The sequence below is a fragment of the Cavia porcellus genome, unplaced genomic scaffold (genome assembly GCF_034190915.1).
Source record: "Cavia porcellus strain 051 isolate PalLab524CR breed Dunkin Hartley unplaced genomic scaffold, mCavPor4.1 scaffold_24, whole genome shotgun sequence".
Lineage (NCBI taxonomy): Eukaryota > Metazoa > Chordata > Mammalia > Rodentia > Caviidae > Cavia > Cavia porcellus.
The window spans coordinates 43082233-43109996 of record NW_026947507.1 but is presented as its reverse complement, the minus strand read 5'-3'; the positions used below and the strand labels follow the sequence as shown (position 1 = coordinate 43109996).

The window sequence follows — 27764 nt, the reverse complement described above, 5'->3', positions numbered from 1 at the left end:
ATTACATTTAATAAAAACTGGCTGAAGATTTCTCAAATTTGTTGAAAATGTTAACTTACAGATCCAAGACCATCAGCAAGATGAATAGTAAGAAAACTGTTCACAGTCAACTGCTAAAAAAAAGATAAGGGAAAATTTTGAAAGTGTTCCAACTACACAAAGGCACGTTACAGTGCTGGGGAGATCACGGCAGACAAGGCTGGGCTATGAATGAGCAGCTAGAAGGAAAAGCCAGCAGCCCAGGATCTTCGTGTACCCCAAACAGCCTTAAAAAAAATAAATTAACAAAACCAGAGATACGCAGATATTCCCAAAAGAGAGTACTTCACTCCAGGAGAATTGCACGGTAAGAAATTCTTCAGAACATTTTTCATAATGAGTGAGACCAGATGAAAACAAGATCTTTAGGAAGGACTAATAGTGCCTGAAATATGAGGAAAAGTATCAAACATGATCCACTTAATTTCCTTAAGAGACAAGTACCACCTTAATTTGCTTAATTTCCTTAAAAGACAATAGCTAGTTGAGAACAAAAAGACTTTATAAAGTAAATTTTATAGTGTCTAGAGATTAAAATATGGAAGAAACTGTTCCCTGCCCATAATAAAATTAAATAAAAAAATTTTTTTTGTCTTTTTCGTTTTTATCGGTACCAGGGATCGAACTCATGACTGCCTGCTTACAAGGCAGGCACTTACGCTGCTAAGTTAAATCCCCAGCCCAAATAAAAATTTTTAAAAACCAAATATCTAAGAATGAATTAGCACACTACCACATAACACACGGGTCAAAGAAATTAGAAAGAAATCTAAACATATTCTAAACAGAAATATAATGACAGCAAAACATGACAAAATACATGATAAGCAGAAATTCTCAAAATTAATGAAATAGACAGTGACAAAGAAAACTGACATCAAAAGTTGGTTCTGAGAGAGAACAAGGCCACACCAGCAAGCAAGCCCAGGCTGGGAACCAGCACCATGTGCGAGCTGCCACCAGACTGGGAATAGCCAGATCCCAGCTCCATCCAGCGTGCAGGCTGGCAAACAAGAAGTACCAATTATTCCCCTTACAATCTGTAAGCAACCAACTTATCCAGAGAAATACAGGCTGTGATGAGAGCTATGGAAATGCATATGGTGAAATGCGATTGGACGCTTGTGGTGCTTTGGTGTTGCACTAACATTGCAGGTCTAGGGCCAGTGCTCTGGGTTCAAAGGATGTCGGTATGCAGTGTGGCATCTAGAGGAGATCTCCTTCTGAGGGTTGTAGCTATTGCAGATTTCCTATTGTCTTGTTTTGAATTTCTATATCATGTCCATTGTTTTGTTGGGTTGGGTTTTATTCTCTTTTCTTTTGTTTATGTTAAATCTGATGACATGAGCAGCTATTTCAAAGATGGCAAAATATATTATGGTAGCAATTTTGAATGTACTATTGGCTTGTTTTGAAATCTTTTACTGCATTATTTTGTTTTTATTGTTTCTATTCTGTTCTGTTTGATTTTTACCATGTCCAAAGTTATCTGCAGCTATTTTGAAGACATCAAAAGGCATTATGGTAAGTATTGTTGATTTCATAATGTTTTGAAGTTCTGTATCTTTTACACTGGTTTGCTTTGATTGGTTTTATTGTTTCATCTTCTTTAAAATAAAAATAGTTGGTTCTATGAGATCAATATATGCATTAAATCTGTTATAGACATACTCAAGAAAAATCTCAATAATTATCAGAATCTAAAGAAGAAAATGCACAAGAGATCCTTTACAAATCTTAAAAGAATACAGTAACACTGACACATACGAAAAAATTTTTTTGGAACTGAAGATTAAATACAGGGTCTTTGCAACAAGCTATGTTACAGCACTTTTTAATTTTTATTCTGAGCAAGGCTCCCAAAAACTGCTAAATTTCCAAGGCTAGACTTGAACCTGTGATTCTCCTGCCTCAGCTTTTCAGAGTGCTGGGATTACACATGTGCACCACCATGCCTAGCTGAAATTTACTGATCTGTATGAAACAGAAAATTCACCAAAAAAACGTAACTTATAAAGGCTGACTCACAATACAAAACTTGAAGCAACCCTGTATTAAAGAAATATAAGTTTTAATTTAAAATCTTCCCACAAAGAGACTTCCAGATCCAAATAATGTCACTGAGGAATTCTATCAAACATTTAAGAAAGGTGTAGCACCACATGTATATAAAACCTTCCAGAAAAATCTGAGAAGTATTTTTCTAGTCATTTTATGAGACCAATGCAATCGTGATACCAAAACCTACCAAAACATGAGTATGAAAAAATAACAGATTATAGGCATATATTCAACATGGAACATGTACAAAATATTAGCAAACAGAGCCAAGTAACATAAAGGATAAAACGCCAGGATTAAGAGTAGAGTATTTATCAGAGGGATGCAGGATAAACTCAACACTTCAAAACCAAGGTCACTCAACATGCCTAGTCAAGAAAGGGAAAAACTGAAGTGGATGTTAGCAGAATAGCATCTGCCTAGTAGAAGTCCTGACTTAAACTCTTCTAAAAGATGCTCAAATTCATAATCCTGACTGACAGATGAAAAGACACTCACCTGGATCCGGAGAATGGTTATTCTGGGAACAAACAGAGAGGGCTGGGGGGACTGGAGCTACTCCTCCGGAAGCTGGTGTTTGGGACACATCCTGCTGACTTTCCCACCGGCCCTGTAATAGGATGGAATCAGTCATTTTGTTCCAAATTAATCAACTAACATAAAAATTAAAGATATTCATACAAAAAAGTGTTCTGCATTACCACAGCTTTCTTCTCTTTCCAGAACATACGTCTGACCACCGTGCTGGCAGTATGAGTTCCCCTCACAGTGACAGAACCACCTCAAATGCAGGTGTCCCTCCACCTCATACTGACAATCCCCAGCAAATCCGCCCTAATCCTCTTTCTACTGCATCCTGCTACTCCCAGCACACACTCTGCCTCGAGACACCCATCTTTTCAGTTGGCCTCCAGATGAGGCCGGGCGGCCACTGTCGGCAGGGTCTGCTTCCCCGCCCAGACTGTGCTGCATGGGGCTCACCCAGGTGTGAATGCTCAGCCGGTGCAGCCTTGTGTTTTGAGTAAATCCTGAGTTTCCTCTGACACTCTTTTGACACTCTGGCTTCTTTCTTACTGGCGTGTGACAGTGTTAGCTTTGCTAGTGTTCGGCATAGAACAGCCCTACCACTGAGGACCTGCCTGAAAGGTGGAGCGGAAACAGCAACCTCTGCTGCTCCCCAAGGTGGGCGGCGGCTTCTGTGTGTACTGGGAACGTGTCTGCTTTCAGCAACAACCTAAGCACTGATCATAAAATCAATAAGCTCTAAGTGATCCGGATCATGTTTACCTCCGAGGACGCCACTACCCAGGGACCTCGCCTAGCACTTGCTGGCCGGAGCTCAGTAGGAAGCAGGGAGACAAAGCAGGCATGAACACACAATCAGCAAAACACAAATGCTGCAACGCTGCACTGTAGGCACAGTTGCGTTATTATGGAGCATGTGATGATTTACATAATTTAATATTTTGTCAATGTTTTTGCGTTTAAATTTAATTATCTGTCTGGGAGGCTGCTGGTCTGCAACCCTGGGATGTGGCAATCAGGTGCCTGAATACTAAGGTCACTGATCTCCAAGGATTCTCGGGAGACTCAGGTTAGTGTCAAGTTCACACAAGGTGGTTTGAAATCAACTTACTTATTAAAGAATATGTGTGCTTTCATATTTTAGATTCTATTCTTTGTTTGGAGGCTAATATCACACGCTATCCCTTAGGAAAACCAAATAGCTGATTTGGAGTCAGCACCTGGGCTGTCTGATGCAGAACATTCAGTGACAAATAATAGAGGTGTCACCTCTTCCCAAAGGCATACTCAGATGCCCAGCTGGCACTCCCCAACACTGCTGCAAAGCTGGAACTGAGGAGACAGGCTGCTGCCTGGCTCCCAAGTCTTCCCAGCAAGAACTCACAACAGGGTTAGACAGTGCCTAGGTGCCACTGGCCCTGTCAGCTAAGGAGAGCTAAATCACCTGGCACTTCTGTCCGTCTGTCCTCCAGCCAACCAGCCCAGAGGAAGCCCATGGATTCCTGTGCCCAGTTTCACTGCCCAAAGATGGGGTCTCAAGACTCCAGGGAGGAATGGGCTCAGCTTCCCAGGGAACCACAAATCCAATTACAAAATGAGCAGGTGCCCTGCCTCCCCCAGCAGATGCCTGAAGCCCACAGCCACTGTGATGAAACCCTTCATCATTCTCCATTCCTGCATTACTCATCTGTTCTCTGGCCAGAGACAAACTCTGCACCCAGGGCGCTTTCCCCAGGGGCAGGGTGAGTACTGTCTTTCTAGTAAACCTGAGATGCTTGGCTGCTCTGTGGTTTTCCTCCCTTCACTGAGATGCTAAAATAATAATAATAATAATTTGAATCAACACTCAGTGAAAACAGTTCAGAAGGTTAGGGACTAGGAAAAAGACAGACTTTGAACTTTGGGGTCTCCTGATAACTCAGCCTCAGAAGGTAAAAGAATGTGCTTTTGGTTTTTGTTCTTTTAATTTCCATCACAGTTATATGCACCCACATGACCCAGAATCTCAAACATCAATTTCTGGTCTGTGTCTGTTTCTAACATTCTGCACATCAGCAGCATTGGTCGCAGAAAAGAGAAGAGAGGATGAACACACAGTTCTAGGATAAAGATATACAAATGGCAAATAAATACATGAAGAAATGTTCACCATCACTGGTCATTCAAGAAATGCAAATTAAAACAGCATTGAGATTTCACCTCATTCCGGAAAGAATGGCTGCCATCAAGAAATCAACTGATAACAAATGTTGGCAAGGCTGCAGGGGGAAAAAGGAACACTGCTCCACTGTTGGTGGGAGTGTAGACTAGTGCAGCCACTAAGAAAATCAGCATGGAGAGTTCTCAGAAGACTAGGATTGGAAGTTCCATTCAACTCAGCTATTCCCCTCCTGGGTATTTTCCCAGAAAAACTGAAAAGGTCATATCACAGTGATATATGTGCATCCAAGTTCATAGCAGCACAATTTGTAATAGCTAAATCTTGCAAACAATCAAGATGCCCGTCAACCGCAGAGTAGAAGAAAAGGATGTGTATAATGGAATGGATTAAGGATGTGTAAAATGAAATATTACTCAGTTATAAAAAAGGATGATCTTGAGCTTTCATAGGCAAATGGAGACAACTTGAGGCTATCCTCATTAGTGAAATAAATAAGAATCATATTTGTAAATATCATGTTGTGTCTCTAGCGTAAAAAGTAATAAGAAATATAGGAGCAATAAAACCCAAAATGTGTAATTGCTATTATAAAAAAGAGAGGAAAAGATAGTGCTCTAAAGGATACAACTGCATGTGTGTTTAAGTGTGTAGGATTGGTAACCATATTACTAAGTTTTTGCTGGATAGTTGAACAGAACTGTTTGCAGTCTCGCTGTTTGAATGTCCACTTTGAATGCTTCACTTTTGTAACTTGAACAACTATTAGTAAGAGGACAATATGTAATTACCATCTAGTGATTTCTTACTGTTTATTTTTTAAAATTATGTATTATTTCTACACTTTTTCTGTTTTGTTTTTCTTTAAATAAAAAAAAAATTAAAAAAGAGAGAAAGAAACGCTGGCTTTGTTTAGAGTCCCTGACAAGCCCTGCAACTATTAGGGACTGTTTGTTCCATAGGCAGAACACAAAGAAACATAGTCCTTGGCTGGGACAGCAATCATTTGGAGCAGACACTATGCTCAGAGGACACGCAACAAGGCAGGAGCCTGGGGGCCCTCACTGGAGACACTGTTAGGTCCCGGCTTTCCTGTCCCCACTCCTCTGCCAGCTGCACATTCCCTGGATTTTCCGTAAAAGGGTCCTATTTGATCACGAAAGTGACAAAGGGGTAAATAAAGAAAAGTGCCAGTGACATTTCAGGCACAAAGGTAGCACCTAATGCAGCTGAAGAAGAAGTGACTCATGCTTGGCAAGGCCCACACAAGGGTCACGCTGAGTAATGACAGTTTCGGGAAAGAGATACGACCAAAGCACACAGTGTGATTCTGTCAAGGGAGTATCACTCAAGTTGTAGACTAATTTTAATTCCATCAAAAACTCCAATCAGATTACAAGTGAACTACGTACCTTATTCATTTACTAAAAATATACTTTCCTACAAAATGGCTTTAGAAATAACAATGTTCTGGTTGATAGCTTTCCTTTCACTGCAAAAGACCTCAATGCACAGCCAACTCTGAAGTGGAAAGACCAACCACAGGCTGAAATTAATTTTGCACCTAAATATCTGCTGGTAGACAGTCATATAAAGCCTGCTAAGTTTTCATTATAACTATTTTTAAATCCCCTTATAAAGGGGCTGGGGATTTAGCTCAGCGGCATAAGCACCTGCCTTGCAAGCAGGCAGTCGTGAGTTCGATCCCCGGTACTGATTAAAAAAAAAGATTAAACAAAAATCCCCTTATAAAATAGTGAAACACCTAGCAACAGTAAATAGTAACATCCCTTCAATTAGGGTTCATATTTTATATCTTTAATTGAAAGTTTCATCCCAACAGTGAGTTCTTTTAGCCCCAAGATAAATTTAAAATGTGGAATAATCAAATTTATTTTTTAAAGATTAATTAGTTCATCAATTCAATCTTAGTAGAGTCCAGTAAAGCAATTCCAAGTCTGCTATGTGAGAAGAATCAATAAAGAAGGGTATGCAAAACAGGCCGGCCAGGTTCAAGGTGTCACTAAGCCACGCTGAGTCTGTTTCCAGTGCTTGTCCACTTCATCTCACCGCCTCGAAGCCCAAACCCTACTGGCCACTCCTTTCCTGCTCCTCTGCCACCCTTCTAATGCTATTAATGCTCCCAGAGACAATGCTTCACTCTGGCCACGAGCGGTGCAAGCCTGTCTGGTGGTCTCTCCCTGCTCCTAAGAATCTCTGTGGTACCCAGCATGCTCTTGTGCCAGGGCAAGTGTGCCACACACAACACTCCAGGTTCTAACCTTACTTTTGATCTGTAACTCACATCACAGGGGAGACTTGTATATTAACAGAAACAGAGAACCCAGAGATAGCCCCACGTAAGTCTGCAAGGTACACGCAACATCTATTAGTACAACTTTCTATTATTTCAAAATGTATTTTCTAGCATTTTCAGCACTGACAGATCCAGGTTTAAATCATATTTGACTCAATTCTCCTGAACATTAAATACTCTGAGCAAAGAAACCAAGATGGTCCTTCTCTGCAAAACCTTGGGGTCAAAGAATGATCAGAGCACAGTCCTCAGGTTTCTGTTCCCAGGCCTGCAGGTCCCCAGATACCTGCGCTATACATTTAATGTGAATTAACTCTAACTCATCACTCTCCAGAACCTCTTAGACTGCTACACAGTCATGGGCCCAGGTACCAAGCAATACTAAGAATCAGATACCGACCACCAAAGTTATTGCTCCAAAAAAGAGGGTTCAATTTGAGCACCTATGGAACCTGCACTTAAAAGTGCACTTGTGTTGTGAAGGCAACACAACCTGCACTTATCTTGTGAAGGCAACAGCACATGAATAGTTCACAGGGCAGGACCGTACCTACATCCCACCCACTGACCGGGGCCTCAAGGGGCCACATTCACAATGGACCATATTTTGTGCGTCTCACTGTCGGGTGGCTCTGAAACACCAGTGGGACATGTATGACTGTCCCATTGGGTGCGACAAACTGCTGGGTGGGACAAGCCACCCAATAGGATTCAACAGGACAGTCACACCCGTACCACCAAGGTTCAAACCAGCCTCTCCCCTAATCTCCAAAAACTGAGGCACCCAAGAAGTCTCCAAAAGAAAAGGAAAACCAAACATGAGTCACTGGCATTTCCAAAACAACTTCTTCAACAACTGCTCCTTTGATAATCGCCAATTAGGAATTGGGCAACTGGAGTCCACATCATGCCACTAAATATAGCAAATTAAAAGGTTAGAGAACAACATTTTTAAATTTTAAAAATGGAGGAAAGAGCTCCCAGGGAGAAGCTCCACCTATGCAGCCTGGCCACCTGCCCTCTTCTGTCTCCTCCCCAGGCAGGTACTGTGCAGAATTCACTTCTCTACGGTATCCTGTGTACTGCTAAGTGTATCTGCACACAGCCACGCGTTCCGCTTGTCCCCATCTTTTACAGCATACACAGCAGTCTACTGCCCTCACTTCTCACCATCACTGAAGATGCCTGGCAGTGTTCTCAAATTAGTTCCTTCAAGGGTTCTCATTTTCATAGCTGCATACTAACCCATTTGTGTGCGAGTAAAACACATTTAACCAGACTGCACTGACAGGCATTTAGTTTGTTTCCATTCTTTTGCTATTACAAGAATGGCACAGTGTACATATGCCACCTCCTGTGTATGTAAGCAGTGCTGTGTTCAGGGGTTAATAGTACTTCAGCCTTTTGTAGGTCAGTTAGTTTAAACTCTACCCATTCCAAAGGGACACTCTTACTGGTGCACTCATAATTCTAATTTCAATGCAATGACATGTGTCCTTTAAAATGCTCCAAGGTGAGTCTCTGTTCAAACAAACTCACAACCTTGTGTTTATACAAGGTAAGTGCTTGAGCCACTGAGCTAAATCCCAGCTCCTCTGTTCCTTGTTATTACAGAGAAAAAGTTTCTCTTCTCACTCAGGAGGAGATGTGACTTTGAAAATACTGTTCCCTGGTGGTGCATGCCTATAATTCCAGTACTCTAGGAAGCTGAAGCAGGATGATCACAGGTTCGAAACTAGCCTGGGCAACTTAACAACGCAGTGAGATCCTGTCTCAAAATAAACAAAGGGCTAAGGATGTAGTTCAGTGCAAAGGCCTTAGGTTCAATCCCCAGTACAGTAAAAAAAAAAAGAAAGACAGAGGAGGAAGGAAAAAGGGAGGGAAGGAAGAGTAGGAAGGAGAAGGGGAGGAAAGAAGGGGGAAGCAGAAGGGAAGAAGGAAGGAAAGCAGACTTGAATCCCCCAATACTCTTTTAACATATTCTCCTTTCGATAAGTCTACTGGGGCCCATCAACTGAAAAGAGGGGAGCGACTCTGTTCTCCCCCTTGAGCGAACTGGACCCAAATGCCTCTGGCCCACAGTCTCCTCCCCTCCACCATCTGAGTGAACTTTTCATTAAGCAGGCCCAAACCTAAGCAGCCGCCACCACACTTCTCCTTTGCCTGGCCCTGGTACAGGGGCAATGATTCATTTCTGTCACCTGCTGATCTGGATGGAGCCACAGCGACCAGAGGCTGATGAGAGGGACAACCTCACAAGTGAGAAGGAGATGCAAAGATGATATCCTGCCCCAAGTCAGCACCCACAACCTGGCTTTTGGTCCTCAGGGGCCACCTGGCCCATGGTTGCTTGGCACACCCGGCTCCACCCTGCATGCTCCCTGGAACTTGGGGGTTTCATGTCCTCATCTGCCCATGTGCACCTCAGAGCCACCCTTGGGCTCTGCTGAGCGTCACCGCCTCTCTGAATCCCCTTCCAGTCCCCCACAGGACAGCAAGAAAGCAGGGGTTCCTAGGGCCTATGTCCCTCATGTTGCTGCCTGGTGTGAAGAACTGGCACATTATTTGCAGGAGCGGGGACCGCCACCATCTCCAGTCTAACACAAGGAAAATTGGGGGAAACAGAAACACAGAAGAGATTCTATTTTCTTCAAGAAACTTAAAATTTTAGATTTTGGTTAGACACATTTCCCAAAAACCATAGCAAGTTGTGTTCTTTCTTGTAAATATATTTCCCCTACGACATTTATTTTATTCACATTTAAATATCACTATATAATCAAGCTTCTGAAAACTCTACACTCTTCAGATAATCATAACCTGGGCCAAGGTGAGCTATGCAAACCTATCACTGCTCCTGTGTGAACGAGAAGTACACTGCAGCACCCTCACACAGACCCACGTCCCTGCGTGTGGTGCATCAGTGAAGCAATGAGTCGGAAAGCAATCTGTGTGTGTGTGTGTGTGTGTGTGTGTGTGTGAGAGCGAGAGATAGAGACAGACAGACAGACAGACAGACAGACACAGAGACAGACAGGACAGAAAGAGGAGAAACACAGAGAAACAGAGACAGAAAGAGACTGACTTCTCTTCAGACAGCTACTAGTAACCCAAATCTTAAAATGAGTCTAATTGATTCATCAATTTCATCTTCGCTGGTCCTAAGTTTTCATAAGGAAAATGTCAGATATATACAAAAACACGAGCACAGGACAGTGAACAAGTCCAGAAAGAGCAGTACCGTGAGCCTCGCTTGACCTTGATAATTACAGATGGTCATAATTATCTATCCTAGCCCAGGGACATCACTGTGGCCCCGCAGGGCGACACACACGCCTGACCTCCTCGCAGGTCCCCCTCCACACAGAGCACAAGGCACACACCAGGGCCCCTCAGAAAGTGACAGGCACGCACTGTGACCTGTGATATCCAGGTAAGAAAGCTGCAGGAAGTGCTAAGCTTTCTTCAGGTAATGAGCTTTGACTTGTCTAAGCCTCTGTTTAACAATGAAATAAATTCTAGTGAATAAAATTGCTGTGCCTTTTTCTTTTTTCTGAGAAATGGTGTTAACTTTTAGATGTAATTTTCCTATTCCTCATAAATTCTCAATCAATATGTCAATACTTCACTATTAAAAATCTGATACGAAGTTCCTCTCTCACAGAAGAAAAATATAGGCAGAAATGTGAGCGCTAGCCAAAAACATCATTTTTCAATCCCAGTAATGAGGGTAGAGCCAACCTTACTCCAAGTGGCAGATGAAAAGCAGTGAATGTTCCCAACAGACCACACCGGTACAGGGGAGAAGGCTGTACACCGGCGCTCGGAAATGACAAAACTTGCTTGAGAAGGCAACAGGAGCGCAGGGAACAGGCCTAACACGTGACTGGTACCAACCTTGTTGCCACCCAGAGTGTGCGGAGGGATGAGATCCTGCCGGCTTCCGGACAGCTGAGGAGAAACGAGAGCATCAGTCCTCCAGGCTCGGGGGAGCAGACACAGGGTCACAGGGGAGGCCACCAAGACCCAGGGCCAGCATCGGGGTTGTGAAGGCCGAGGTTGCAGACCAGAGGCCTCCAGGACACAACAAACACTGAGCTTTCTAGCAGATCTAGGCATCAGTTTTCAGGGAGGCAATAATAGCTAGCCTTGAGCAGGGGCTGTTGTGCTGTGAGCCCCCTTTATTGAAAGGATACCCTGGGTTCCTACCACAGCCTGAGCCTTCCTCTGGGTACCAGGACCAAGGGAAAACTTGCCAACCTTATTTTAAAGGACAGGATCCCAGATAACAAACCTCTGCACGTACAGAACATTTTAATACACCATTTTCTGAAGGAATGGGAAGGTACTGACCTTGAGCTAAGGCAGCATGTCTACACAACACTGAGTGGCTCCAGTGTTCTGGTCTGAGGTCACCGGTGCCATCCTGAGGGACAACCTCCCTGGGGCCCCCCACCTCCCTCCCACACCCCACAGCTCGGGACAGCGCTCCTTCCCACCTCTTATTCTGTGATCTTTCTTCTTATGCAGCTAGGACAAAAAGTATATTTTTTTCATACATGCATCTTTATCAAAAGTGAGGAAAGGTGAAATCTAGGCACCACAAGAAAATTTCTTTCTGAAGAACTGTTTTCATGTTTAATGCGCACATGAAAAATCAAACAAGCCCTATTTTGAAGCCCTCCCTGTCCACTCATCCCGCCCCCTCACTGGCCTGTATGGGACCAGCCTGGGCACCACCTGCTGTTGGATGTGCTGTCTTAGGGCAGGGAGGAGGAAGGGATCCCTGAGGCTCCCTGGGGATGGCTCCCCGCGGCAGGGGTGGGCACGGATGCAACAGTGTGGGACCAGAGTGTCCAAAGCAGTGCTGGGGAAAGTGCCCCTGACTGCAGGAACCTGAGCAGGGTGAGAGGAGCAGGAGCAGAGCCCAGGCAAGGTGCTACTCACTCTGTTCACGTTGGGGGAGCTGATGCTCCTGCGGTTTAGCTTGCCCTTCCCTGTCAGCTGCTCCTTCACTGCCACTTCCTGGGGGTCAGGGAAGTCACATGAGAGTCGCATCCCAGACAGTGCTGCCCGAAGACAACGGCCGTACTTTACAGGACAGAGTGACCCAATTTCAATGGCTCAGAGTTACTCAGACTTAGAGGAAACTTTTCAGATGTCAGCCACAACAAGCCTGCGCGGCATGGAGTCACCACTAATGCCGCTGTGGCATTAGACTGCACTGACCTGGCGAAGGCGATCCAGCGTCAGGAGGTTTTCCACGGCCAACACACTCCTGAGGTACTTCTCAATGTGTGCCTCTGAGTCGGCAGATGCTGGGTTTTCCACATTAGCTGCCATCCTAGCTAAGGCTTCCCGTTCCTCCACACCCTGGGCATCCTGCAGGACAAGCACTGTGTTCAAATTAAGCACCCTGCCAGAGAAAATGCTCTAGAAGCTTCCTGATCCACACACACTCTCACTCACTCAGAGGTCTGAGTTGACAAAGAGGATGCATCCTCAGTTTTGTGTGTTAACAACAGCTTTTGGAACTCAAAATGCGTTTTTTCACAGAAATTAGGAAAAGTGATTAGGGCAGTGGACTAACGTTGAGGCTGTTCAAACAGAGGGTATGCATCACATTCTTAGCTAAATTGTTCCTTATTCAACTTTCATGGCAAAAACCAAATAAACTATACAAAATTACTGGTTAGAAAAAATGCTGCAGGTGGGCTGGAGATTTAGCTCAGCAGCATAAGCGCCTGCCTTACAAGCAGGCAGTCGTGAGTTCGATCCCTGGTACCGATAAAAACGAAAAAGACAAAAAAAAAAAAAAAAAATGCTGCAGGTGAGCCAGAAAAGCTCACCCCGAGACCCCCCGGGAGCAAGGAAGGGAAGGGGAACTCGATGACCTCTTGGGAGCAGGCAGTGGAGAGATGGGCAGGGAGACAGTGGGGTGTCAGTCAGTACTTGGGACCCCAAATCAGGATGTGGGGCTTCTCTCCTGGGTCTTCACCCTCAACTGGGAGTGGCTGTGGTCAACACAGCCAACCAAGAAACAAGAATCAGGCAAACCACACTTATGTGCACTGGGTAGAGCCCTCCTTCCTCATGAGTACAAATGGAAAACTCCCAAGTCAGGGAGCATTTTATTAATGTACTTAATTATTTTGGGGAAAATGGCTTCATTACAAATGACCTCTTGGGGAAAAGCAGATCTTTTATTTACTTGTGATTTCATATTAAAAAGTACAAAATGTACATCCGTATACCACTGCATCTTAAATGCCAACTGAAAAACATTTTATACACAACTAAAAAAAAAAAAAGACTGCCACGTTTTTGGTTTTGTTTTGTTTTTTGTCCTTTTGAGACTGGGTCTCACCATGCAGTTCAGGCTGCCCTTGAATTCACTTTGTAGCCCAGGATGGACTCGAATTTACAATAATCCTCCAGCCATAGCCTCCTGGGTGCTGGGATTACAGGTGTTTGCCACCATACCCAACTGCCAATTAATTTTACAATGCCATCAATTATAGGACACTCTAACTTCAAATATATATTTTAAATGTAAATAAGCCTCAGAAGAAATAAAACAGGCACGGTAGATTTATAAGATGGCTTAAGTTCACAAAAATGTGTCTCCCTTGGGGCACTGGATTAACCACAACCAGAAGGAGCCAGAGCTGACAGAAGAGCCATGAAGCTAACAAAGGAGATGACGGGAGAGTCCAGGGCTCCTGAAGGACAGTCCTCACCACCCCCAACAGGGAATCCCTTCCATGTCTGATGGCACAGAAACCATCTGCTTTTGTGAGGAAAAAGACAGAAACTGTGTCTGTCGCTCTCTGGTCTGGGCCACTTCTTCCTAATGGCATTAGGAAAATGGAACACAAGGAATATTCAATGCCTTGATTATTAAGGGACCTTTTAATTTAAAGTCTAGTGTTTAGACAATATGCTTTTGAGTTCCATTTTTTCCTTTTTTTACCATCAGGGTTTGATAATGTGAAAAAACAAAGCTTGACAATTTTTATGTAGGCCCAAACATGTGAGAGTATGTTTACCCTTCAACTGATTCCCCTATGTTTCTTTTCTTCTGAAAGTGGACCACCTGAACAATAAAAGCAATTTAGAGAATTAAAAATCTACATGGACATAGTGGCGCATGCCTGCAGTCCCAGCACTCAGGAGGCTGAAGCAGGAGGATCAGTGAGTTTGAGGCAAGCTTGGGCTAAAAAGCTCACAGCCAGCCTGAACTATGTAGCGAGACCCTGTTTCAAAAAGACAAAAAAAAAAAAAAAAAGTCTACAGAGTTAAGATGAAAAACAACTGGAAAACAAAATATTTAAATTCTGGGGAAAAAAATTCTGAGACTAGACAGTAAGTCTCCAGCTAAACATGCATACACTCACTTTAATCCTCCCAGTGAATGAAGCACACAGATTATTACCGACCAAGGTTTTCAGTTAGTCCCTCTGCAAACAACTTAATTTGTAAATGTTCAGGAGGCTCCAAATTAAAATTAGTTAATCATTATTATGTAAGTCTGACTGAAAAGTCAGGAAAAAAATAGGGTTATTATTTAACCCTTCTGGAAAGAAGAAAGTATCTTACAACATGAGAAATTTAATTCAAAACCTACATGCTGTGATCAACCTACTTTCTTTTTAAAACCTAGCCTCTGTATTAAAACACACTGTCCACTTAGTGCTCACTCAACAGAGTCAGTTAACAAATCCAAAGGCCTGGAATGAGAGTTACAGGGCAGGGATGGTGGTGTATGAGCAGGTCCCTGTGTGACTTCTCCCAGTAGAAAGTTATCTACCAAAATACTGAAGTGAAACATTAAGGCCATAACTATACTGCACTATGTGTTAAGATTAGGAAATTCATGAAAAAAATCAATAGCATTTCCTTAAGTATTCATTTTTTATTAAAATATACTTCTCAGACAGGTGACTTTTCAGGGGGTTAGCCCTTTTTAAGTGCTTATTTTTAGTGAATTCAAAACACATGTGATCCATCACCTCTGGAATATTGGAGACAATTTCAAAGGTCACTCCACAGCCAGGAATAGAGCTTCGATGAGACATCTTTTTTAGGAGACTTTGAGCAAAACCCTAGAAAATACAAAATAGAAGATAAAGTTTTTCATCTCTCAAACTGAGTTTCCATTGACAGAAGGCAGCATAAAGGACACTGCATTTACTCCAGCCAAATGACAACCGTGTCTCTCCAACACATATCTCAGTGCACGGAACCAACTGAGCACATGCGTGCCACACGTGACAGACAGGCATCGCTCCCGACGCGTGGAAAGTACAGCTCCTAAGCCTGAAACCTGGCACCAGGCATCTGGATAGACTCTGCCTCCATGCTACCAAAAGAAACACGATGACCTTCCAACTCGGATGGACACAAAGACTGGTGATGTTCTCACTTTCTTCCCCCAGCACGATGATAGCTTGCACTATGCATATTGACAAGTCTGGGCATTAAATTCTTGACCAACACAGGATCGTTATGAAGAATGATTTAAGAGTGCCTGGTCATTGTTTATGCTGACTGTGCTCTTTGCACAGTTAGGAATTGAACTGTTGAATTAATGCATAGATGACTCATTTGGAGATGCTGCTAAGATTGCACATCCTGGAGGCTGAAGAAAGCAGCAGTGGGGGCAGAACGCAATTGGTGAATAAAGATAAGGAGGAAAAAGAAAAAGGTCCAGAGCCTTCTTCCCTGTGCACAAGGGAAAGCAGAAACATGCAAAAACCCCTCAAGGAAACAGAAAAATCAATTCATTTGATCTTAAAAATACATAATTTCACAAGCCTACTTAACAATAATTTATTTCCCATTCAATTACATTTAGTTAACTTTTTGAGCTCCTCAGAATGTAAAGAGTGTCTATTTTATTTCATCCTTTGCTGCCTTGACTTTGGCCTTATGCTGAGCCAGAGTCAGGGCTGAGCTATACAACCTTACGGGTGGTGGAGGGCAGCGTGGAGGGCACTGCTACCTTGCTTTTTGTTATCTGTAAACAGCACAAAGTTAACAATGCAGAATGGCATGTATTAGAATACTGTGGAAATAATTTTTCTTACCATAAAGCAGCAATTTTTAAAGAATTAAACATCTAAGGCTGAGAGTAAAGCAGCAATTTTTTAAGAATGAGATGTCTAAGACAGAGAAAATGGTAAACTTTCACATATTTCCAAAGCACTTCAACCATGATGAAATGTGGCAATTTATTATCCTTCTATTAAAATAAACAGACAGTGAGAATGGGTCACTCCAGTGTGTCCCTCTGTGGCGATGGTGCAGGGCTGGTGGCTGTGCCAGGCAGGGCTCAGGGCCTAGCTGCCAGGACAGCTGATTCAGAAATGGAAATTCTTGCTGCAAAGTGTGTTCCAAGAGCAGTGTGTCCGTTTCAGTCCCTTCCAGACTTACGAGACAGGGAGACAGCAAGAAGGAATAGAAGGCACACCATGGACATCTGCACCTAACCCTGGGACCTGGGTTTTATTGATGTTGGACCAGCAAACTAAACAGCTGCAATTTTAACAGCATTATCGCCAGGCTTCATTTCTGAGATTGATATTAGTGTGGCATTTAGAACTAAAGATTAATTTTCAGGGGTGGAGATTACATCTAGGGTTCTGTCAACCAAGACTGTGCTCTTTTAAATGAAAAGATTTCTTTTCCTCTGCCCTGGATTTAGTACTAATAATGCTTCATGAAAGGGAGGAAGACAGTTAAGTAGGATCCTCAGAGTCAACTTCCCAAACTCTTTCACTGACAAAACCAGGAACAGTGGAAGTTTACGTTCCTCCCTAAATACCTCCTATTAAACCCTTCCACACGGCACAGGGGCCTTCAAAATCCAACCACAGCCACATGAAGGGCCTCATTCTTGGGTATCCACCATCGACCTAGCTCCCCAGTCTGCCTATCCTCCTCCTCCCTCTTCTGCATATGCATTTCACCCTCCCCGTGACACAGCTGCCGCCTCCTCTTCCTGTCCACACCCTGTCTGTACAGTGTAGTTGAACACGGCTACCTGCACTGAATACTTTGTCCTTCTGTCCAATTCTCATGCGAGCCCTCAGGCGCACACACACTCTGGCTCCTTGAAAACCAGACTGCTTCCTTTGTCTTTTATCCCAAAGCCAAGAAGAGGAACCAAAGACTTCGAGGACTGAAAGCCCTGTAAAGAGGAGAGTAAGTAGAAGCTGCCAGAGATCTAACTGTTGACCTGCTAGCAACATTCGCCTCCTCTTGCAGGACCCTGGAAAAAAGGCAACTACCACACCACTGAGTTTGCCCTGGACAGGGCCGTGAGGCACTCAAAAGAATGGCTGCAGCGTGAGTCCACTAGGAAACTCAGGGTGCCAACTCAGTACTGTCTAGGAGAAAGTCGATGACACATTCAGTGACGGGATGTTAATAGTCATTGGAAAGCGAAGCTCAGTGCTCTGCCACCTGTGTTTGCCAGAGGTCGGACTGTGGTTAAAGTCATGGCCTAAGTGAGAACCCCAGCCCCACCTGGCGGCTGTGAACCTGGACGCAGATCCTCTTCCGTAGGACCAGCTGCATGTCGGCAGGGTGGCTGAGCTGCACCGTCACGCGCACAATCAGGAACACGCGCTCGTCCGCCGGCGTGCCTTTGCTGAGCTGCGGGCAGCTGTGTACCGCGGAGTCCCAGGAGGCCTCCGCTCTGGCCTGTAGATGAGATAGGAGACAGCTCTGCCTTCCTCTCCGAGCACCAAACCTCTCACCAGAGACCCACCGCGGGAAGGGCTAGAACCCAGTGCCGCACTGGAAAGACATGGACTGCGAGCATGTGGCCTCAGCCACCTTAGTCTGGCAGTACACAGCATGACACTCCACTGGCTGGTTTGCGTGCTTTCATTTTTTTTTAAAAAACAAATGCTCAAACATCAAAAAATATTGCAAAAATTCAGTGCAGCATACTCTACAACACTTTTCCTCAAGACCCACACACTATGAATTTTTATTGCTACTTTTACTTCTTTTTCTCGCCACACACATACAATTAGATTTCCTGAACTACTTTTGAGTAAGCTGGAGAGGTAACTGTCATTTTTAGGAAATTTAACATCAACCCAATACTATTATTTATTAGAGTCCACATTCAAATTTTTCCATGGGGCTAGGGGTTTAGCTCAGCGGCATAAGCGCTTGCTTTGCAAGTGCGTGGTCCTGAGTTCGATCCCTGGTACCGATAAAAAGGAAAAAGACAAAAAAATATATATACCAACAAATTTTTCCATTTTCCCAGCCCAGGACGATAAACCGCATTCAGCTGCCACACCCCTTTAACCCGAAACACAGACATAGCCTTTCTTGCCGCATCGTGGGAACCTGGTTGCCACACTATGTGCCCTTTCTGCTGGGGTGCAGGGCTGGTGGCAGTGTATTCTTGTGTTAGATTCAAGTTTTGCATCCTTGAAACACTACCCAGTGATGATGTGCCATCATCAAAGCAGCAAGCCAGCTTTCTTTCCGTAAATACTTTGTTGTATCACTTTTCAAACACAGGCAAGTCAAGGGAATAAATGCCCTGGATTTACCATCACACAGATTCAGCCATTAAAATCAAGACATGGCCATTTGCCTGTCTCTGTGCTTTTCCACCTTTTTAAGAAGTCCTTGCAAAATAATTTCAAAGCATATCTCAAACATGGTGCCATCAGCATCCCCTGCCCTGCCACCCTTGAGTGCTGAGGACAAAGCAGAGCTCCTGAGCAACCACACAGGCTCAAATCCTCCACCAGGAGGGGGTGAGGAGAAGGGGTGAGTGGTGGAATGTGACATTTGAGCTCTATTCTTTCTGGAAGTCAGTGAAAGTCTTTAGTGTATATGTGTTGAGAAACACTAGCGCTGGAATGATTATCCTGCCGACTGTTTCCAAGGGCTTCTAGAGAGGTCAAGGGAACTTTCTGTTACTGTATCCTCACAAGTTCTGCTTGATTTACCTCCCCATCATGATGTTTCACAACTTGCAGCTCAAAGAACTCTTCCTCCTCTTCCCCAGTCAGGGTAGCATCCCATCCACCAGCTTCTGGGTCATCGAGGTTATCCTGAGAGCTGAAATCATCAGCTGAGAGCAAAGAGATTCCATTGAATACAGAGATCATTTCCAAGGATAACTCCTACCAGCTAAATTTCCTGTCCGTATTATCAAGATTCTTCCATTTCAAATTTCATTTGCTTTTGCTCCACAATCTCACATGATACTGATGATGACCATTTAACAGTTCATAGATCTTAGAGATAGAGAGTACACTGAGCAATTATCTTAGCCAAGCTGTTCCCTTGATGCCTTGCTTTATGTGGAAGGCAAATGAAGCCAAGATAGCTAAGTGGTTACCCAGGGTCTGCTCATAAATGTTAATGATGGGAGTACAACCCAAATTTCCCACCTTTGAGTGCACTGAAAAAAAGAATAAGTGAGACCGATTCCAGTTACCTGACTGTTAAGTACAACAAAAAGATTAATTGGCCACATGAGCCAGAAACTGGCAGCCCTAGTTAGAAACTACACCATGGCCCTGTGGCTATTCGGTCCCACCCACTTCCTCATCTGTCTAAGTTTGTCAGGGCATCAAAAGTAAGTGGGCATGGGTGGACCAAGGATGTATGTAGTGCTCAACAGAGTCCTGATTATCTCTTCAAACACCCAGGTTCATTTTGGCTACTTTTTTAGGCACCACTCCCTTCCCTTCCCTATCTAGGAAGACTAACATACGAACAGGCCAGAGTCACCCCTGTCTCCAAGGAAGTAGGACAGAGTCCTGCATTATCTAAAAAGCAAAACATCCCAACCTGGCAGGTGGCTAGAGAGGGGGAAAGGCCCCATCTTATTCTCTAACTTTGTGCACCCATCATGACCTCAGTGGATGTGAAGCCCCCTTGGCATCACAACTCAGTTCCCAACCAAGGACAGAAGCTGTCTGCTCAGGGGCATCCATTCTAATACATAGGACCCCCACAGAAGCTTAGGAACCTCACTGCTGACACTCACCTTACCTTGAGATCCCTTACCTACTTTTCCACTTCTATTTTCCTCCTACAGTCAGACATTATGGGTGCATGTGCGTGCGCATGCGTGGGGTGAGTGTGTAAAACAAGCTGTTTTCCTAAAAATGGGCAGTGCAGCTATGAATGCACAAGGACTCACAGGAAAGGTGAGAAATGCACTAAATAATGCTATGAAAATGTGCCACGTAGTTATTGGCAGTTATCAGTCCTTTGCAGGGCAAAGTCTTTCCCTGAGAATTATAGAAGAAAATAATTTTAGCATAGAAAACCCATGGCCCAGAGTCTGGAGCAACAAGACAGAGAACACAGCCATGAAGCTGTTAAGTGGTGACTTCCAAACTTCCCAGTCTCTACACAGTATGGGCATTCACAAAACTGTCACCTCGGGGTGACAGTGTAATTAACAACATACTTGGTCACTGTCTAAGCACTACCACACACTGACCTATTGGGCGAGCCTTTGAAACCCCCTCCAACTCACCATTTAAGTCAAGGAATATAACAGGAATGTGGGTTTCCATCCCAGGCACTGGGGTCCTGAAACATGAAAGATAGGTGGCACCTCAAAACACAGCAGACCCTCTGCAGCTCAGACACTGGGCCACACCCCAGAACCTTCAGGGCTGCCATAGGCCAGGCAACAGATTGGCACACAGTTTCCCAATGACTTAACAGGAGAGATGGCTTGAGATTGAACCACACCTGCTATCCCATGCGTGTGACACCACAACCTAGCCTCAGAGGATCCGCTGTTTCGAGTGAACCCTGGCCCAACACACTTTCTTGGTGACTGATATGCTGATCATGTGGTTTAAATTACTAGTTCTGTTATGAAGAGGCACAGGACATCTGCTGACAGAAAAGTTTAAGCCAGCACCAGAACCGAAAACTGGTGGGGAGGCACTTCTCTTGCAACCAAGCATTCTTGTGCAGGGATGAGTGATCCCACTAATTACTATGCCAACTATTTTTAATACCAAATGCAGTGGTACTAAATATTGATTTGGGTTCTCAGAAAGCATAATTACTTTGGCCAATAAAAATGTTATTTAATAAAACAGTTTTAGGCCATAGTTATTCAACTCATGAAAGTAATTTAACAGTTCCTTAAGCTCAAACAACCCTGTCCTCATGTTATCCTGAGTCTTCCATTAACTGCAGCCCCTGAAACCTCACGGAAGCAGGAGCCTGGCAAACGCTCTGCCCCGTGGTGCACACCCTACCATTCTGCAGGAGCACCGGGGATGCCGCTGCCTGCAGAGGGGACCATGCCGGCATTCCGCTCCTCGGTCAGGGTCAGCCGCATCTCCAGGAGCTGCGCTTCCCGGTCAGCATCGTCCTCCGATTTATCTAGAACATCGGGAGTGGGTGTGAGATCCGAAACTCCACCAACCCTGGTAAGGACTGAACCTGCCCTATGTGGGCTCCTGGCTGATGACACAGCCAGCAGCAAGAAAGGAATGTTGCTGAGGCAATGGCTGCACAGGCCATCAGGCCAGAGTCGCAGTGTTCACACCCCTCGGACAGGCCACATCAGCACCTTCTTCAAGGTATCCTGAAGGGCAGTGTTGGCTCACCCACTATATTCTCTCTTTGCTTAGGGTTGGGGGCTATACTAAAACATTATTCCCACAGGGTACATGTTCTCTTAAAAGGCCTGCCATGCCCACTGCTGGCACATCCATCTGGTTCTTCACTTAAATGGCCCCAGATAGGGTCAGCTCTATACTGACTTGGGGAGGGAGATGCAACCTGCTCTTCCTACCAGGTTTGCTGACAAGCTTCTGCAGTTGCTGGTCCAAGTATTCCTGACGTTTTGTTAATGCATTGAGCCATTTTCTACGTAGTCTCTCTAAATCCCGATCCTGGTACAGAATAAGGGAAACCATATTCAATACAGTGTTGAGATGGTACATCTGAAACAGATGCTCTATCTTATCTTCCTCTAACATGATTTAAAAGCCTAAGTATTGTACAGTCATTTCCTCACTAGCACTGCCAGGTGACACTACTATAATTCAGAACAGAAACACTTAGAAGTAAAAGTATTATTTTGTTGAGTGGCCATGTTTTTCAAAGAGTATCCCATTTCTAATGACTTAGGGGTAGAACTCCAAGCACTCACAGTAGAGATCTTCCTATTCTCTTTGCTGGATGGAACTCACAAGCCATCAGCAACAGTCTTCTGATTTATATACCCAGAACCACCAAAAGAACCCTTTAAAACTCATGACTCCTGCCTCCTGTGACGTGTGTGATCCGCTAGGCTTCTGAAAACAACAACTTATCAATACTTCTCTCCCTTGTTTTGTGTGTATTTTGGGGGGCTGGGGATGAGTGAGAGGATGGGATATTATCCACAGACTAACAACTACCAGTCAACACCTGCAAGCAGACCCATCCTACCTCATTTCCTTCTGTAATGAGGTTACGAGACTGTGTAGGTCAGTGGAATGCTGCAGATGTCGAGTGTCTGGGTTTCACCAGGGCACTTAACCAAATAGCCTATGACATTCTTGTGGACAAGATGGAGAAACATGCAATGCATCTACTTGGGTGAAATCACAGAGGACTCAAACACCACATCCAGAGAGAGTGATTAATGGAATAATGTCAGCTTGAAAGAAGTCTCTCTTATTGTGCCATACGACTCTGCATCTAACCCCATCTGGTACAATGTCTTTATCAGTGACTTATAGGAAGGCAGACATTTCTATCAAATTACAATGATGCAAAACCAGGAGAGTGACTAGCCTGGATGACATAATCAGGCTCCGAAGAGCTTGGACAGTCGTAAGTGATGACTAACAAAATGAAACTTCACAGACATAAACAAAATCTGGCAGATTAGAAAAACAAAAGGAAGGGAAAACTTAAAATCCACAAAAACCCTGCATAACTCCAGAAAAAGGGCATTCAGGGGGTTCTGACTTCATGTATGGAAAGATCTAGGTGTGATGCACGCTGCGGGTGAAGCGCTGACCCTGGGCCTGGATGTGCAGCTGGGGAAAGGGATCTGGGGAGCCTGGTGGAAAGGACACCCATCTTGGGTATGTCCTACCTCAACACCTTCCTTCCTGGCCTGAGAAACAATACTCATAGTTCTTTGTTCTGTTTTTCTTCAAGAAAAAGCACTATTTGAATCAAATTGCTTAATTATTAAGTAACCGTACAGCAAGATCCTGGAATGTGTAATTATGTACTTTAATCAAGTTGATTTGATGAGATTAACAGGTGCTCAATTACCTGGTAGCTGTCCATGTCCTCTTCTTCCTCCTAAACGAAAGATTACATCATATAGAAGCAAAGTAAGTATTTATCCAATAATCAGGCTATGCTATATAATCTGAATTCTTCCTCCAGAATTTATTTGCTTAATTTAATTACCATGCCCCCCCACCACCACTTTCCCTCACTGCACTCTTGAGCTTTCCAGTCCTCAGGAAGTTCAGGAAAACTATGAGCTTCTCAGAGGAAAGTGAAGAGCACTGTCTGACCTTTTCCAAGCTAGTACAATGCTCTCCCTGCTGGGCTCATAGTCCACTCACCAGGGGAAATCAGACACCTGCTGGCAAATAGGCTTTACAAGCCAGTGGGGGGTTTCTGCCCAGGTGGTTGGTGCTGGGAGGTAATCACTGTAGGTACTGGGGTGTTTGTGGAGGCTGAGAAATTTTAACCCTCTGCTTGCCTGTAGGGCAACGCAAGTTACAGGCCACAGTGATCCTCCCAAATGCACTGCATTACAAATGATGTCCAAGGCAAATACAGAACGGGTCATAGAATCAGTGTTCTGACCACTCCTAAAGGACTCTCTGGTCTGGCTTTGGCTTTCAACAAGCACGGAAAAGCCACTGAGACTTACATGGAAGATCTCGTACGTCTTTAGGGTCCTGAGGGGCCTCACTTTCACACAGCCAATGCCAACAGACAGGATGCATTCTTCGATCAGTGGTAAAGTCCCAGACTCCTGCACAGACTTCACTTCAACTCGAACTCGACGGGACTGCCCCTGGACCAAGAGTCTTAAAAATTACTCTCTTGATTTCTGAATTTTGGGTTAGAGAGACCCCTACAGGCTCATGTTGAGCAAAACATCTAAGTCTGGAGACCTCTCACTGTACCTTATAAACATTAAACACTAAAATACAAACTCAAGGGTCAGGGGTTTAGCTCAGAGGCATAAGCACCTGTCTTGCAAGCCCATGGTCTTAAGTTCAACCCATGGTATAAAAAAAAAACCAAAAAACAAAAAAAATTCCTCAAAAGTAGTTAGAAAAACTAGTTATTTCCCTTTTAAGCAAACAAAAATATACAGAATAAAGAGTTTATATATTTCTTTTTTTTTTTTTTTTTGCGGTACCGGGGATTGAACTCATGACTTTGCACTTGCCAGGCAGGCGCTTATGCCGCTGAGCTAAATCCCTGGCCCGAGTTTATATCCTTCAATAAAAATAATTACTAAAAGAAAACATTCTAACAGGAAATGCAAACAGCTATGTAACAAAAAGAGTTCAATTTATTGATAATCAAATACATGCAAATTAAACTAAGCATAATACAACTTTATTTTCATATGCTAAAGTAGCAATTATATTTGAAAAGGGATAATGCTTTTTCCACGTAAGCATTACAAGACAAGCAATTTCATACACTACAGAGCAGGAATTTAAACTGGTATAAGTTCTCTACAGGGCAATATGACTTGGAAACATAAGTATCCTTTGTCTCTGCAATGTAGCTTTCTAGAGATATATTTTATTTATTTATAAGACACCAAAACATGCATGGAAAGAATCTAAAAGCACTTTGAATAACAAAAAATTCAGATACAAGTTAAATGTTTAATATTGGTGACTGTTTAAACTGTGACATATATAATAAAACACTACATAGTTATTAAATCATTCTGTAGAGAAGCATATATAACATATTAAGAAACATATATAACATATTAAGTTAAAGATCAGATGACCAGTCAGTATAGTGTGATCTACTTTTAAAAATAGGCAATTTAAGTTACAAATAAAGGCTAATGCTGCTTACACATTGTTTTAAACTAAGCTGCAAAATGAACTGACCAGAAAGAAGCTGTTTCTAGTTAAGCAAGTTTTCAGAATAAATCTGGTGTGACTGTGTATGTACAATGAAGGAACATTATAAATTCCCTGTATTCCCAAATTACTGGCCTCGAACTTGATTTATAAATGTTAGGAAGAAAAAACAGCATTTAAAAATTAAAATTTGAATATTTGATTTCAAGTCAATTACTCTTGTCTTCTTCTAGCAGTTTTAGCTCCCAAGAGCCCAGCACAATCAGGAAAATCTACTTAGGTAGTCACTGATCCCATCAGGCTACATTTCAATGGATGGGTTACAGATGTCTTCTTATTCAATATTTTCCAAAGACTATGCATTTGAGATTTTGTGGGGAAAAAAAATCCCTCAGAAAATATTTCAATGGTCTTAAAACATTATTTCAATAAGCTATCTTTTTTTAAATTCGCCTAAGCCAGAAAGTGACCTTCTATGAAGGTGTGAAAAGTAACATACGCACAGTGAGTAAAGATTTGGAATATGGAAAGGGACTAAAAGTAAGGGTTGGGAATGGATTTCTGTTCCTAGAAAAGCTTTGAAAAGTCTACTTCAACCACTGCAGTGAACTTCCTGTGACTGCTGATATTTTATCATTCTACCTATCTCGATTACATATGATTAAATTTAATCAGTTGCCTTCTGCCTCATTCATGTTCAAAAGCAAAATGTCCCAGTTTTCAAATGCTAGGCCCAGTTGAGCCCAGTGCTCAAGGGCCTCTTAACTCACTGACACACGCTTCTGCAACTGTTTTCCTACTTCCCAATTCCTTCTACATGTGACTTCAGAGGGACCCAATTTCAACCGCAGGGTTTTGTTTTGTTACCAGGAATCAAACTCAGGACCTGACACTTGCCAGGCAAGCACTGTGCCACTAAGCTGTATCCCCAGTCCTCAGACACAGGGTCTTTCTTCTTGCCATCTGTACAGGAAAAACCTTTCCAGACCTTGCATATTTTCCAGCCTGCTGATTCGGACACACATCCTTAAGAGCTGAGAGTATAGATAGCTCAGCGTTACAGTGCCTGCCTGGCAAGTGCAAAGTGGTAAGTTGTGTTTCTGATACAATACACATCCTTCAAAAAAGCTTTTGCTAATAAACCCAAGAATGTAATATGAGAATGAACTTGGCCAGTCTAGATTTCTTTGCCACCAACACTTTTGGTGGCAAAGAAGGCTGGGAGTTCAAGGTCAGCCTAGGCTACAAGATAAGTGTAGGACCAGCCTAAACTGCATAGTGAGACCCTGCCTCAAAAGTACAAAAAAAAAAAAAAAGTCCAATATTAAGGGATGAAAGAGTAGCTCAGTAGTAGAGAACTTGGCTAGTATGTGTGAAGCAATGAGTTCAACTCCATGCACATTCAAAAAAAAAAAAATCTAGTATTAAATATTAAGGTGCCAAAGATCTAATGTGAACACTGGCAACCTCATTACCTGTCGGAGTTGGAAGATGCCTCCTGTTGGGACATCCTTTGCAGGAATCACTTCCACGGGGCAGTATTCACCATTCTCATTCTGTTCCAAGATCTGAACCCAGAATTCCAACTTCCTGGTAACCTCACTCCACCTAGGAAATAGTTGTAGTGCTTGAAAATCATATATTTTTGTTTCATATATTTTGTTTGCAGGTGTCTTAGGGTCCTACATATGAAACGAAGCAATGAAAATGACCTCCAAACAGTAAGTCAGGGGAATGGGTTGTAATTCAATGCATATACCAGTAAATATAATGAAAAGCAAAGTTAAACTAACTTAACATCAGGACTAGAGATGGTTTACTCCATTCAGAAAGATACGATGACTAATCTGCTTCAAAGCAGTTACTCAAAAATTGGAACATTCTAATCAGATGTACAGAATCAAGTGCAGGGATTATCTTCCCACGGATAGAGAAAGGGAGCACCATACCCTTCGCCAGCTTCACAAACGGGCCAATAAGAGAATCAAGATAAAAATCTCACCTCCTCATTTAGGGTTTGCTAAAATATTCTAAATGCAAAAAAAGAAAAAGAAAATCTGGTCCTCATCTATAATTAGGTGAAAGTGATAACATCTTCTATTTCAGTCATTCCCTTTTAAATCAACAAACCAGCCTACCTTCTCTTCTCACTGAACTGTGAGTTACAGGCAGAGTGAAAATAAATGCTACCAAAGATCTTCATCCACCTTTCTCTCCCTTTTTCCTTTAGCCATACTGGGCATTACACCAGGGCCTTCACACTGAGCTACATCTCTGTCCTCAATTTATTTTTAGTTTTAGTTTTGAAACAGTGTCTTCCTAAACTACTCAGTTTTGGCTCAAATTTATGATCCTCCTGCTTCAGCTTCCCAGAGTGCTGGGATTACAGGCATGCAGCCCAAAGCACAGCCAAACTATTTCTTTTGAAACAGCTACACACTTCACTTTCTTTCAACACTTTTCAAAGTTCACTCTGCTAAGGAAGTTTTACTATGAGATTAATATTCTGGAGATACTATCTATTCCTAGGACCTGGAATTGCTCAGGAGATAGAAACCTTGAC

At 43.3% G+C, this 27764-nt stretch overlaps 1 protein-coding gene across 4 annotated transcripts in view; it reads right to left on the bottom strand.

Annotated features, from left to right (window-relative positions):
- The window catches only part of Kif13b (kinesin family member 13B), a 178981-nt gene that overhangs the window by 35624 nt on the left and 115593 nt on the right, over positions 1 to 27764 (bottom strand). For all 4 annotated transcript variants that reach the window (XM_063234516.1, XM_063234517.1, XM_063234519.1 and 1 more), the window contains exons 24-36: positions 26677 to 26809; positions 24013 to 24159; positions 23397 to 23426; positions 21916 to 22015; positions 21374 to 21500; positions 20632 to 20687; positions 19085 to 19209; positions 17631 to 17807; positions 15113 to 15205; positions 12330 to 12482; positions 12048 to 12125; positions 10998 to 11051; positions 2599 to 2710 (exon numbers count right to left, since the gene is read on the bottom strand). In XM_063234516.1, coding sequence (XP_063090586.1) covers positions 2599 to 2710; positions 10998 to 11051; positions 12048 to 12125; positions 12330 to 12482; positions 15113 to 15205; positions 17631 to 17807; positions 19085 to 19209; positions 20632 to 20687; positions 21374 to 21500; positions 21916 to 22015; positions 23397 to 23426; positions 24013 to 24159; positions 26677 to 26809 — 1385 coding nt within the window. The remainder of the gene's footprint in view (positions 1 to 2598; positions 2711 to 10997; positions 11052 to 12047; positions 12126 to 12329; positions 12483 to 15112; positions 15206 to 17630; positions 17808 to 19084; positions 19210 to 20631; positions 20688 to 21373; positions 21501 to 21915; positions 22016 to 23396; positions 23427 to 24012; positions 24160 to 26676; positions 26810 to 27764) is intronic.